We start from the raw sequence: 13,182 nt of genomic DNA on the forward strand, positions 1-13,182 counted from the left end.
AGTCTGATACTTGGTGAAGCTCAGGATAAATTAGGTTAGAAGGGACCTCAGGAAGTTTATCTAGTTGAATCTCTTGTTCAGAGCAGGGTCAGCCATGAGGTCAGGCTGGGTTATTAAAGGCTTTCTCCTGTTTGCTTTGAAACCCATCAGGGATAGAAACTGCACAACCTCACAGGGCCATCTATTTCAATAACCAACTAGTCTTGTGCTAAAATTTTTACTTACATCAAGACTGCTCTTAGCTTCTGAAGGTAGAATTACTGAAAAGTATTTATAAAAAACTGAATTGAAACGAACGTTATCATTCATAAATAAAAAAGACTGCTGAACAAGTATTTAAACTGACTCACCAGACATCCTTGTACTGATTTCAAGTCATGTGAAACTTGCTCAAGAAGCTGTTTCAGTTTCTTTCCAATCACATGGACCTTCTCATCAGCTTCAATGTAATCTTCGCCATCAGATTTAAGCAGCAGGTAAGCAGAGAGTTCTTGCAGACAGTTTACTTTAAGCTGCTGTTCCAGCAGCTCTTTCTCCAGTTGCTTAGAAGAAACAAACAAAAAACAGTGCAACAAGCTGTTACTTTCATCTTGATGGATGCTCCCATAAGCGGATGAGCTTTAGGAAGCTTTGAAGAACAACTCAACCTGCCTGTCCAAGCGCAGTACACAGGAACTGCTGTTACAGCTGCTTATGAAATGAGCATAATGCTACTCCTTTTGTGGTGAGTGCTACTGACTCACTGGAAGAAGTGCTATAGTCTCTACTTACCAATAACTCTTTCTGGCTTTCCAGTACTGTATGCGGGTCAGCATTTGGATCTGTGATTTGTGCCTCATTCCTTCGGCCTTCGGCACTTGCTAACCACAGGATTAGTTTTTGGCTCTGATCATGGAAGTCCTAGAGGAAGAAGTGAGAAAAGAAGAAGAAAGAAGAGAAAAAAAATATATTTTTGCAGCATTTTCAAAACAGGAGACCCAGCCCAGATGAGAAAGAGCTGACAAGTAATTAATAATCAAGGAGGCTTTAGTTAAATGAGTACATTCATAGGGTAAGGAAAGTATTTTCCAGTTCAAAGATATTTTTGCGAAACCCTTCAAACCCAACCAAGTCAAGTTTATCATGGAAAGAAATAGGTGTTCCACTGTGAGCAGCCATTCTGCAAACACATAGAAGTTTGTCCCTGTGTTCTCTCCCCATATCTATCCCACAGTAACATCCTCCAGAAGACTTCCCCACATAAGCTGTATGTTGTATGCACCTGGCAGTGCAGCAGGGCTTGCCGTAAACCTTTCCTCCAGTTGTCCAATGAGTGAGTGGCTTTCTCCCAACGCAAGTTCACCTTCCGAAGCCTGTTCTGAAGCTCTTTGAACTCTGTGCTATCCGCTTTCTGGAACTGTTTGCTGCTCAGGTTAATTGAAAGCACCACTGCCTTGTAGTTATCAAACGCTTTCAGTGTGTCCTGGTAGGAAAAGAGGATTAGGAGCTTCTAAGAACAATGGAAAACTTGTTTGTTATTTGCCATAACATAGCCTCACCAGAAAAAAAGAGAGACAGGTATTGGGGAAAGCTGTTTAACATGTTCCTTAACAGTGTCTGAAACGGTACCAGATTCAAAGTAGGTGCTCTTTTTTATTTTCTTCACTTCAAAGAAAACAAAGGTGTTTGGGCCTGTTCCATCAGTCACAAGCATTATGTCCTAATCCCCTTCTGCCCTTCCTTCCTCAGTGCTTAGCATTTCTGTCTCTTGTTGACATTTGTACAAATATTCTCATAGGTCATCGTGTGATATTTCTTTTGATTTACAGAGGTTTAGCTACCCTCAGAATCCTTAAAATAATGCTGAAAAGGACAGTAGGGCAACATCAATCTCAGAGCGTGCTGCTCAGGGCCTCATCCACTCCAATTCCGAGTATCTCACAGGATGGAGAATTTGAATGTGGGTCCCTGGTCCTACATCAGTACATCTCTGTTGTGAAGAGTTCTCTCTTTTCTCTAGTCAGAGTCTAGTTTCTCTAGTCAGCCCCTTTCTGACTTGTCAAGGTCTTGCTGAATGGCCACCCTACCTGACTTCTTCCTCTCCCTTAAAATTGTAGGGGGAAATAAAGGCAGATGTTTGATACAACCACGACTTGGCAAATTCCACATAATGTTAATGTAGATTTCACTTTTTTTTTTTCTTTAAGAGTGACAAACAATGTCTTGGTTCCTCAAAAAGTTTACAGTGTGCCTCAAGGGCAATCAGTCTTTTTGAAGTTGTGGGCTCTTGCAGTATAAAAGTAAGAGCTGCAGGATGAGTTCTGCACTCAACACAGCTCTGACTGAGAATCTGTTACAAAGACCAGTCAGAAAAGCAATCTATATATTCTCAAGATCTGTAGCCCAGTTGTTGAAAACCACTGTCAGCCACATTTTGCCCAAAGAAGAATCCTGTATCCCTCCAAGCAGCAACGTTTTGATATCAGACAATGCAAATGGTCCCACAGAGAAATCTAAATACCAGTAAGCAGTCAGACTGGTTTTATCCTTATCCAGGGCAACTGGGATGTCCTGATACCTCATAAACTTCACAGTCTTATACCTATGCATGCTGGCTCTTCTAGGGACTCAAGAGAGACCCAAGCTGTCTACGAAGGGGATTTACAACCATCTGGACTCCTCTTCAGCAAATGCACAGGAGAAAAGCAGAACTTAAACTGTGCACCCAACTCCAGCCTGATGAGAGGCACCTGCTGCCACAAGCAAGGCATCACTTAAACCTTCCCTTGCACTTGGTGCCTGAGCCAGGCTGGCACAGAGAAGCAGGGCTCAACCTGAGGCATTTTGTTACCTAAGTCTGCTGAGCCTCACACTCAAATGCACCCTGCCAGTTCAACCTGCAGACCTTATTTAGTCCTACTTAATTTATGGAAGCTGAGAGTCACAGCAGGCAACACAACAAGACTTCAGAGGTTGACAAACATTCACAGTAATGTGTCTTTAACTGTTCTATTAATTACTCAGCTAAAAATTAGCAGAGACTGACTAATGAGCTTACCTTGTTTCTTGGTTTTAACTAATACATACTATTCAAATGAGAAATCTACATTTGCTGACTGAAAAATACAACCACACATTTTGAAATTTTGTATCTTTCAACCCGATTCTTGCTAAGGCAAAAATGCTATTTAAGAGCTAAGATTTTCTGCAAATACCATGCTGCTAAAAAAGAGAGCTCTAGGGCAGATCTTGCACAGTCTGTTGGAGCTACAAAGAAACAAAACAAGACCGAAACATGAGCTATGGCTACCGGCTACAAACTCTTGGCTGATTTTTTTTTTAAATTTAATTAATTTATAATCCCTTTCTGGTTTGCACAGAGGGGACAGGCACAGAACAGAGAACTGTGCCAGTACCACACTTCAGAATACCCAACCACCGCAGGACAGGGCCAGACGCTTGCCAGCTGGAGAGTCTAAACCTTCAGTTTTTAGGCTTTCTCTGTATTTTTTTTCTAACAGGAAAAGGCCTAAAGAGAGATGTTTGGGGTTGAATGTTCTTGTTCAGAGAGAATAAATTGTCTTGGTAAGAAAACAGAAAAGGAGAAGCTTTTTTTTTAAGCCTGCCTGCCTGCAAATCTCTACAGATGAAGGCGGCACCTTGCTTAAGTAGCCTCATCAGTCCTAGCCAACACAGCTTAGCTCCTCTGTGCCATATACACACAGCTATTGGTGCTGCTAACATACCCTAGGAGCACAAGAGGTAACAATAAAGTGCATCAGCATTTCAAAATCCCACTTCTCAGCGTGCCATAACTTACTTTCAATTTCTTCACCCTTTGTTCCATCGCCTGCATGCTAGTTGGAGGTTTTGCTTTTTGCAGTTCTTCCAGCTCCTCCTCAGTTTTATCAAGCCAAGCAGAGACATCGCTGAGATCAGAGTTCACCTGCTGCCATTGCTGCAAGTGCTGCTTTATCCTAAGTTTATTTCTGAGGTCTTGAGCTTGGATGAGCTCCCACCTATCAATAATGCCTACAAGTGACAGAACAACAAACGCTTACATGAACATTCCATAAAACAGATGCAAGGGTTTTCAAAGACAAATTACTCTCCAATCTACGTAGGGCCAAATAAGTGCTGCCATTTACTACTTCATTTTTTATTTCTTGAGATAAAACAGTGTAACTTTGCATGCTACCAGGCAAGTTACCCATAGTAATGCCATAGAATTGTTATCACATTACTTCAGGACTGTTTTGATTCAGCTGGAAGCTTAGGACGAGTACAAGAAGATGGAATTCAGTGAAGCCCGTTGTAATCTGATAGATATGACAATGGGACAAAGTATGATGCAGCAGTTTGGACTTGGGTTTATGTTTCACCAGTTCATGGCTAAAGGAGATGCAGACAGCACTTGTGCAGTCACTAGCACTGCTTCTGCGAGCCTTTGTCAGAGGGTCTCCTATTCACCCCACCTATGGAACGCGGTCCATTTCTGATATCAGAAGTGTAAGTTCAGCAAGCTGCAGCATATAGCTGCATTCTTCTTTTTGCCCTTAACTTGCTTTTACAATTGCAGTACAGACATGATCTTATTACAGTCTCAAGAACCTGAAACCAGGAACAGGGTCCAGAAAGGTCAAGAGAACCATCTTGTTGGCCTATTTTGAATTAAGGACCGCAGCGAATACAGTGAACAAAGTACATTCCCAACTTTGACAAAACATTTCTGTGTATGGGAGCTGTAGTGTCTTGCTGTACAGACTTCCAATAGCTAAGAGAATGAAGTCTGGCAACCTTGTTTTAGACAAAGAAACAGACTTCTTCTGAAATCTGAATAAAAGTCTCTGAGGTACTCAGTATCCACACAAAAGTGAAATTCTTTCACTTCACTCCAACCAGTCAAGAGACACGAGTAAGAAAAATCTCAATTCTGGCAGAAAATGTAAAAGCTTTGAACAGAAAACTCAGGCTGGAAATATGAAGTGAAAACGCAGCCCAATGATTCTTAGCAAAATGCATTCATTTGGACTAGAGCAATTTAATTGTATTTTACTCCCAAGGCAAATGTGCTGCCTTTGGCCCAATTCTGCTTTGTATCCCCAAGAGCCTCAGGGCAAAAACTACAACACACTGCCTGAATGCTCTGTACCTGACTGATTCTCTGCAGCTGCCATAGTCACAAGCTCTTGGTCATCCTGGGGTTCCTCATCACTCATGTTAGTAGATGTGCTGTTCTCCTTGTTGACACTGCTGCTGCTTGCAGAGCTGAGCTGCTTCACCTGGAATGACATTTTGATGGGTGAGCCCAGGGTGTTAACAAGTCATCAAAGTCAAGCTTCATTTGTGTTTGGATTGCTGCTGAGCTCTCACGAGTCAGATTTAGCACTGGGCTTCTGTTTCTTGGGCTGGCTCTCTATGTTTCTTGGGAAACAAACACCATGTTGACACTATTACAAGAGTGGACATGCAAGTGGCCCTACATGTACCAGGCAGCTTACATCTGCTGATGCTCCTTGTTAGATTCCAGTTCTCAGTAATATGTAACACCATTAATGGTGACAAAAGCAGCCATGTAGCAGAACCACCTTGTGTATGAAAGAGGGCTGACAGTTGATCCAGATCCACTGAGCCTGGGAGCTGCTGGTGAAGCCCCATCTGGAAACCAGCCACCAGCAGACAACAAGGCCTTCCCTCACTGCTAATCCCACTGAGTCATTTTTTTTTTTATTGCCCTGAAGCAGATTAGATAGTGGGTTGCAAGCTAGAAAAGGACTCTCCAAATTAGTCTGCTTAGTAAAGGGAGATATTTTAAGGGAGATATTTTAATTAAACACCAAGGGAAGATGTTCACACACCCTCTTTGGGAAGGTAAGCTCTCCCAGAGTTATACTATGACCAGAGGATGGTCCTCTGTCATGGTTTTATGATTTTTTTGACTGATTGATTCTGATCAGGATCCTAACACATTGTTCTGAATTGCTTTGGAGAAACTTCTCTAGTGAGTGCATAGATGGAGACCCTCAACGGTTCCCTGAGTCACCAGAAAGAATGTCTGTTTCCATACAGCAAACATCCCTGCCACCAACTAATCTTTTCCCTGATGCTGGAGAAGGGAAGAAGATGGAGCTACACATAGCATAGGTTCAGTGCCCAAAGAACCTCCAACTCACATAGCCTGGCTTATAGGGGGTGCTCGTCTCTGGACCAGACAGCACATCACCAACAATCTCTGCCTGGTTGTATCGGTGTTTCCTGCAGACAGGGCTCTCTGGAGAATGCCAGGGATGAGCTTCTGAAACAGCCTTTCCTGAAACAAATAAAATGAAGGCCAAATGCCATGAGTGCAAATTCCCTCCTCCGTTAGGAAACCGTTGCTTTGTATTAAGTTAGAAAGCGCTCTAAATAAAATGGCATCGTTATGGCATAAAAACGACAGTTTTGCAGCTTTCCTTGCAAAGCATGCACATTTGCAAAACATCAACAGTGTTTCAAAGGTAATGAGATGACAGCCATGCAGTTATGGGACATTCTGTTCTCTTCTGGAAAATGCTTGAATACAGGGATGAGTTCAAAATAAATAAATACACAAAAATGAAAAAGGCTGCACTGCGGATTTGGAAAGCTTGCATCCTAACGATACTAGCACATATCTGCAACACATTTCAGCAGAGATGAGTCTAGATAAATCCTAACCACTTGTTCTGCATCTAACAGACAGGACACGCACGGTTCTGTCACACACGATGCAAAACGCAAAAAAATACTTTCAGAATTGGAACTACTACTCTCAGTAATTACAGAATTAAAATTGGAGACAACCAAAAAAGTGACACTACCCAGAGCACACCACCAAGAAAGTACCAGAAGACTTTGGATCGATACAATGAAATGCACGTTAACCACCTTGGCAAAATCTAAATGGCATGTTTTCGACCGCTTTGTAATGCACATGTGAATACTGCAGCGTAAGAACACCATGGCAGGATGAGGCATGGTGTCCACACAAGGCAGGAGGTCAGACATTACGTATGAGAGAGGTTGAGGAATATAGCGTGCAGCACAGGGAGATCGCCATGTTCAGACACATGCATTAGCAGGTGCCTACCAGAAGATGCTTTCAAAGTTTTTGTGGTCATTTTAAGATATGCCTCAGGATTTTCAGTGATTTCTACATCTGAAAAAAGAATAATGTCATTTTCCTCACTATGCAGTATTTTCCAGCTATGAAAAACAACTGAAACAATAAGGGACAACAAAGGCAATAAAATAAAAAGTTATCGGCACTATTTCCATCAGACATTTTTAAAAACTAAGGGTTCTTAAAACCTTGTTTCTTACAATTAAACTAGGGCTGGACAGCAGGATTCCCTCCATGAAAACACTTAAGAGATGAGACTGCTCACATCTATTAACAGTACCTGAAAACCAACCAACAGTGTAGAAACAAGACCTCAATCCCCCTCCCTTCCCACACACAGGGACATCCTGCAACTGTCTCCAAAGAAGCAGGCAGCAACAGGTTCTCACCTGACAAAGCACTGTAGTACGTCGCTTCTTCTTCATCCTCGTGAGACGAAGAGCCCCCCACATCACCTGTGTGATCCCACTCAAGTGGGATGGAGTCAACACTGACAGGAGTCTCACAGCCTGATCTTTCATGACCTTGAGTAGGTGGCATAAGGTGGCAAAGGGACTGTGGGGAAGAGGGCCCCTCACTGATGGCCTTCTTATGCCAGGGATCATTCTGGATTTCCCTGGAGTCTTCTGGATCCGTTTCATTTTCAGAGGTCTCTTTTTCATCATCTAATCCCTAAAAAGGTAAAATATTGTTGTATATTAGCTATTACTAACAAGCAATAGTTGTCAAAGATCTGCACTGCTAACTCAGTGACACAATACCACTGGGGACAGTTTGTGGTGACTTGCAGTAACCCAAGACACATGTCCAAAGAGAAGCATCATTTCTGCACCCTTCCTCTTTTGCCAAAACAATCCTTACATCAGCAGCTACTTCTCTTCCAAGACACTCAACTGCTACCACAGCATCTCCCTCCAGTTTGCAGAGAGGGGTCTCCAGTTCCAAACAGTTTGCATGGGTCAGCAATGAAGCGATGCTCTGGTACAGGTGAAAAGCTACTCTTAGATGTTCATGTTACCAATCCCACTTGCCTTTCAAATAAATGTTCTTTCTTTTTGAGCCAAAGCAAACCAGGTGTCAACTAAAAGTTCCCAGCAGAAAGTAAAGAGCCTGCTGCTCCCCCAGCTCAGAGTTGCCCTAAGAAAGGGGACTGATGGACATCCCAAACAAATCCATAACGAGGTACTGTAAGCACGTTATTGGAATTAAAGAAAACAAAGTGATATGAAAAACAAGATAAAGCTTTTGAAGCTCTCAAATCATTGCTATGCCAATATTAACTATGTGAGTTACTTCCATGCCATCATCCACTCTGTGCATATGGACACCCAACAGGAGGGAAGTAAGGAGACAGCAAAAATTTAGCAAACTTGGTACAGCTGCTGAGGGATTTCCTGCTCCTGTGAGCTCAGTATGCTTGGTCAAGCTGCTGGGGATAAGCACTAAGCACTGCCTTTCAAACACCAGAATCTTGCCAAAGTATCAAAACAACTGTTGCTTCTTACAGGATGTCTTGAAGTCAGCCTTTGATGGAAGCGGGCAACTCGCCCAAACACCTCCTGGCAGTATCTGTGAAGTTCTTCCAATTCATCTTCGATCAGGATAGCATCCAAAGGCTCGCTCTTCTGAATTAACTGTTCCCCAAAAACGATTAGCTGATCAATCTTATTGGTGTGCAGTGTTATTTCTTGCTGAAAACCCTGTTTGAAACATACAAAACAATTAGATCGCATCCGTAGCTTCCCTTCATAGCCTAAACTTTGTCCATTTCTTACTACAGTAAAGGGAAAAGCAGCAATTGGCATTGCTGGCTAATTTCATTTGGCAAATATCTTTTAACTGAAGAGGTGCAGAGGTTTATTTTACTAGCAGGATTATAGTTCCAAATGAAGTGGCATTTTCCACGTGTGTACATCAGTATGACTGCTCTGTCCCGAGCCTGCAGGGGATTGCAACGTGAGAGTTCAGATCATCAGTTTATTTTTCCATTGGGTACACAAAATCTTTTTCTCAGTAGTAGAGAAGTTTGTCTGGTTAAGCTTACAGCCTACAAAACTGCAAATCTGCATCCCAACGCAATTAATAGTGTAGGAGAAAAGGGGAAAAACAGCATATAAGAAGGTATCAAAGAGCCAATGTGTATTTTAGGCCTTACAAAAACCTGTTGCTTGTTGTGAAGCTCCAGAAAAACAGATGATTCTGTCAAGAGAGGGCAGCCCTATAAGATGAGCTTGGTTCTACTAAACAGCTTTCTAAGGATACGTACGTTTAACTGGCGCATTTTGTCATCAAAGTTACTTTTTGAGAAGTGCTCCACATTTGTCAGCTGGAGGTCCATTTCTGTGAGCCAAACAAGGATGTTTTCCCTCGTTGCCTCAAACTCATCTCTGCGATTGGTGAAGTGCTGAACAGAAAGAAAGAAGCCACCATTACAAGAATTTACTAACTGAAAAAAAACATCACGGGAGCTCCCTGAAACAAGTTTTTTCACTACTGCTGTTCACCTTAATGGCCTTCAGGACAAAAATGGCAGTATGTCATGTATACCAACTATACCCTTCCCGTAGTGATGCTGGCATGAAGTGTTGTATGCCATCACACTGTTTGTATGGGAGAGGGAATAAAACTTCAGCAGGGCAAGGTGCTTTTATAAAAATAATTCTTGCTTCCACGTAGCGTAACAAAAATACCTTCTCCCACAACAGTGCAAGTCATTTGGACTAAGGGTCAATCATTTCATTTGTTCTAAATTTAGAGGAAAATTAGACAAAGGAAGCCATTCTCATCTCTAATTAAACTCAAGTAATTAAAACTATGGTAATTAAAAATCAGTAAAACAATGGAGAGGCAAGATTGTGGATGTTGATGCAGATGCAGTGCGTGCACCACTAGCCATGGAAGGCAGGAGGAGCCCTCTGCCACTATCTCCCACGGAAGCTGCTTACGGCCTTGCAGCTTGCAGTGCCCCAGTTCTCAGTGGATTTTCTTCTCAGAAAGGGAATTATGTAACTTCCCAAACATGACACCTCCTAACTGCACTGATCAAATCCCTCCAGATATCTCACAGCCTCATCCATTGGCCATTGGGAATGAATAGCTATCCCTGTCAATTGCTTGCAGTGTTGCTGTATTTAAAAATCAGGCAGTGACAAGATTTCTGAGGGAACATCAGGGAAAATCTGCCCAGAAATCAGTTTAACTTGACTTCAGAAAAATCATCCTCAACTACAGGGCGGTTTTTTTTGTTTAAAAGTCACACGTACACTTCAACATTCTTCCGTTAAGCAGAGAGCATAACATGAGGCAGTGACAGCACATACCCCTCCACCACACCTCCATGCTTCAAGCCCACTGGGTGAATCATAACTTGGAAGGAAGCAGAGCTGCATTGTGAACTCCAGAATGTTTGTATACTGGGACCTTCTGTCTCTCTGCCTTTTATTTTTGGAAAGATGCAAGTGTATGAATGGATCTAGCCACGACAGAGATGACTCAAAGGAGAGCATGATAGGAGTGCTAAGGCCCACAGCACATTTTCCCAAATTTGGGCCAATTCCTCACCTACGCTTCTTCACTTATCAAGAACCCATCTGCCAAGGACACGTTTGCACCATGTACTTGGTGACCTTTCCAGAGGTGCTCTCCCACACTGGTAACTCTAGACACAACTCAACACAACACAGCTGCTCTTGAATACGTGTTTTGCCCTTCTGCATCTCCTACAGGAAACTGAAAGTGCTCCTTAACTCCCTCACCTCACCACTCACTTACCTTGAGCCTCCTCAGAATGGCAGCCACTCTTTTCTGCAGGTTGTCCCAGCGCTGGTTGCCTTCATGTACCATCTGCTTCAGCTTGCTGGCGGAGTCAGTGCGGTTCTCACGGGCAAGGCGCCTGTACTGCTTATTGATCAGCTCCAACTGAGTGAGCCGCTCATGGATTTGCCGTTGGAATGCCTGCAGAGCAAATGGAGAAACTCAGCCCCCTTGCTGACAAGAGAAAGAACTGGGATAACACTATCCATCGAGAGAGATGAAGATGCCTCCTCTCCTTAGAAGAAAAAAACAACAAAAACAACGGTCTTTCCAACTACAAAATTAAGCCCAGAGAAGGACCCATATTTAAAATCATCTGCTTAGCTTTAGTTCATTAGGAAGGAAAAAACAACAATAAAAAATAAAAATAAATCTTTAACTTGTAAGGGGGATTGTGTTGGATCAGAGTCTTACATTCTCCCCATAAAAAAAATAAATGAGACAAACAGACCAGCCAGATATGTGGTAGCCATAATACTGCTATATAATGTATGGTTGCTGTATGTTAACTTCAAATTACAGAACGTATTTTTCAGCAATCTGAGCATTTTGTAGAGGCAGTAAGCATTCAGCAGTCTGACTGCCCAGCCAGATACAAACATGTTAAAAATTCACCTCAAACTTCTTCAGCTCCTCTTTTGCATGTGTATACAAAACCTCTGAAGAGTTGGGGCTAGCTGCTGTCCTTTCAGCTGATTTTAGCCAATCTTCAAAGCGAGAATAGTCATCCAAAAACCTCTGCCATAGGCGCCAGGTTTCTTCAATTCTGACAGGGAGAAGCAAAAACGGAAGAGTTTTATCACAAGCTTATCATTCTTTATTTCTTTTCAAAATTCAATTTGTGGCACAAGCATTTCTTCAGAATGCTGACCCAAACTGCTTTAGGAGCTGTTGGGCACAGACTTACTTCATTCGCCTCTCCATCGACATGGCACAAATGTTTCTCCACCGTCTGTCCAAGCTCCTGCTAGTCTGCTGGATGGAGTCGCACTCTGTCTCATTAGCACACGCATCAGAATCGTGCAGCAGGACTTCACAAATATTAAAGACAGACTCCACTCCAGCTGTGTGCTGTTCTATGTCCCGCTGCAGATCCTGCATCGACAAAAGAAGGGTTTTAGTGGAAGGCAATACATGTGGCTAGATGTCAGAGATCCGTTTTCAAAATGCTGCAGAAGATGGGGAAAGAGCAGTTTGTATGTCAGTAAAAGGTTACTTGGCTTTAGCACGAAGGCTTACGGGATGGGCCGCATAGGAGACAGACAGATCAGGACAGACCTACCATAGAAAAAAAGGAATTGTCCAGACGGATTTCTCAGTGAAAGCATAGACTTTTCATGAACAGCACGGACAATTTTAACATGCATTCAAAATCCAAACCTTACACACACTGTAAATGCACACTTATTAATTTTGACTGCACCAGATGACAGTATGTCCTGTCAGCTTACCACAGTGTGAGACTTGATAGAGAACTCACTGTACACTTCCTGTACTTCAGTAACTGCATGTTCACAGACTGATATCACAAACTGCAGAAGCGCAGCAAAAGAGCAGCCAGTGTCACACTGCTTTTCTTACTGCCCTTATTATCACAGATTCTATGATTCCATTTTTTTGCCCTTCCAGAGCTCCTGTTTCAACAGATTATTTTAAAGGATCTGGCAAAGACCCTTTGCCTTACCTACACTACATGTTTCTTTTCACTTCTCCATCCTATTCTGGTGGCTCCTTCTGTACACGCAACTATTCAGAAAGTCAAAGTAAGTGAAGAACACAAAAAGAAAGCCCTACCAAAGTATTTCATCTTGAAAAAGTAACTCTGCACAACATTACCAAGTGTGAATATTACTGAAATGACAATGCCCACTCTCTTTCAATTTTTCAACCCATTCCTGGCTTTCCTGAAGAAGTGAATGGAGCCTCTAACCGAAATAGAACAGAGAGCAACAGCAAACACTAACAAATATTTTTCTGACAGCAGCAAGAACTCTTGTTAAAAGGTTGATTGCAGAGAACAGATGAAGCAGACCTGGTTTAGCTATTGACTGAAATCAAATCAACACAACACCAAAAAAGCCCACCCAGACATTGCTTGTAGGGGATACAAGAAGAATTGAAGGAAGGTCTTCCCTGAAACTAACAAGGAGCTGAGTATCACCTTGTGGAAGACTTCACTGTTATATGAGTACTTGAAAGAAGGGCTAAGCCAGAAATGGCAATAATTTGGCTTGTGGGATTTGTGATAA

General features: G+C 42.4%; 2 protein-coding genes across 6 annotated transcripts in view; one reads left to right on the forward strand and one right to left on the reverse strand.

Moving 5' to 3' along the window:
• Positions 1–13,182, forward strand: part of WDR89 (WD repeat domain 89) — a 320,794-nt gene that overhangs the window by 84,717 nt on the left and 222,895 nt on the right. The window lies entirely within an intron of this gene.
• Positions 1–13,182, reverse strand: part of SYNE2 (spectrin repeat containing nuclear envelope protein 2) — a 172,108-nt gene that overhangs the window by 2,614 nt on the left and 156,312 nt on the right. For 3 of the 4 annotated variants that reach the window (XM_048948676.1, XM_048948675.1, XM_048948673.1), the window contains 13 exons: positions 11,841–12,028; positions 11,549–11,699; positions 10,892–11,074; positions 9,387–9,524; positions 8,626–8,820; positions 7,510–7,792; positions 7,088–7,156; positions 6,153–6,289; positions 5,132–5,261; positions 3,800–4,011; positions 1,262–1,462; positions 772–900; positions 351–542 (listed from right to left, as the gene is read on the reverse strand). In XM_048948676.1, the coding sequence (XP_048804633.1) occupies positions 351–542; positions 772–900; positions 1,262–1,462; positions 3,800–4,011; positions 5,132–5,261; positions 6,153–6,289; positions 7,088–7,156; positions 7,510–7,792; positions 8,626–8,820; positions 9,387–9,524; positions 10,892–11,074; positions 11,549–11,699; positions 11,841–12,028 (2,208 nt within the window). The remainder of the gene's footprint in view (positions 1–350; positions 543–771; positions 901–1,261; positions 1,463–3,799; positions 4,012–5,131; positions 5,262–6,152; positions 6,290–7,087; positions 7,157–7,509; positions 7,793–8,625; positions 8,821–9,386; positions 9,525–10,891; positions 11,075–11,548; positions 11,700–11,840; positions 12,029–13,182) is intronic. The other variant, XM_048948674.1, reaches the window with a different exon arrangement.

This window comes from Lagopus muta, chromosome 6 (genome assembly GCF_023343835.1).
Source record: "Lagopus muta isolate bLagMut1 chromosome 6, bLagMut1 primary, whole genome shotgun sequence".
In the NCBI taxonomy this organism is placed as follows: Eukaryota; Metazoa; Chordata; class Aves; order Galliformes; family Phasianidae; genus Lagopus; species Lagopus muta.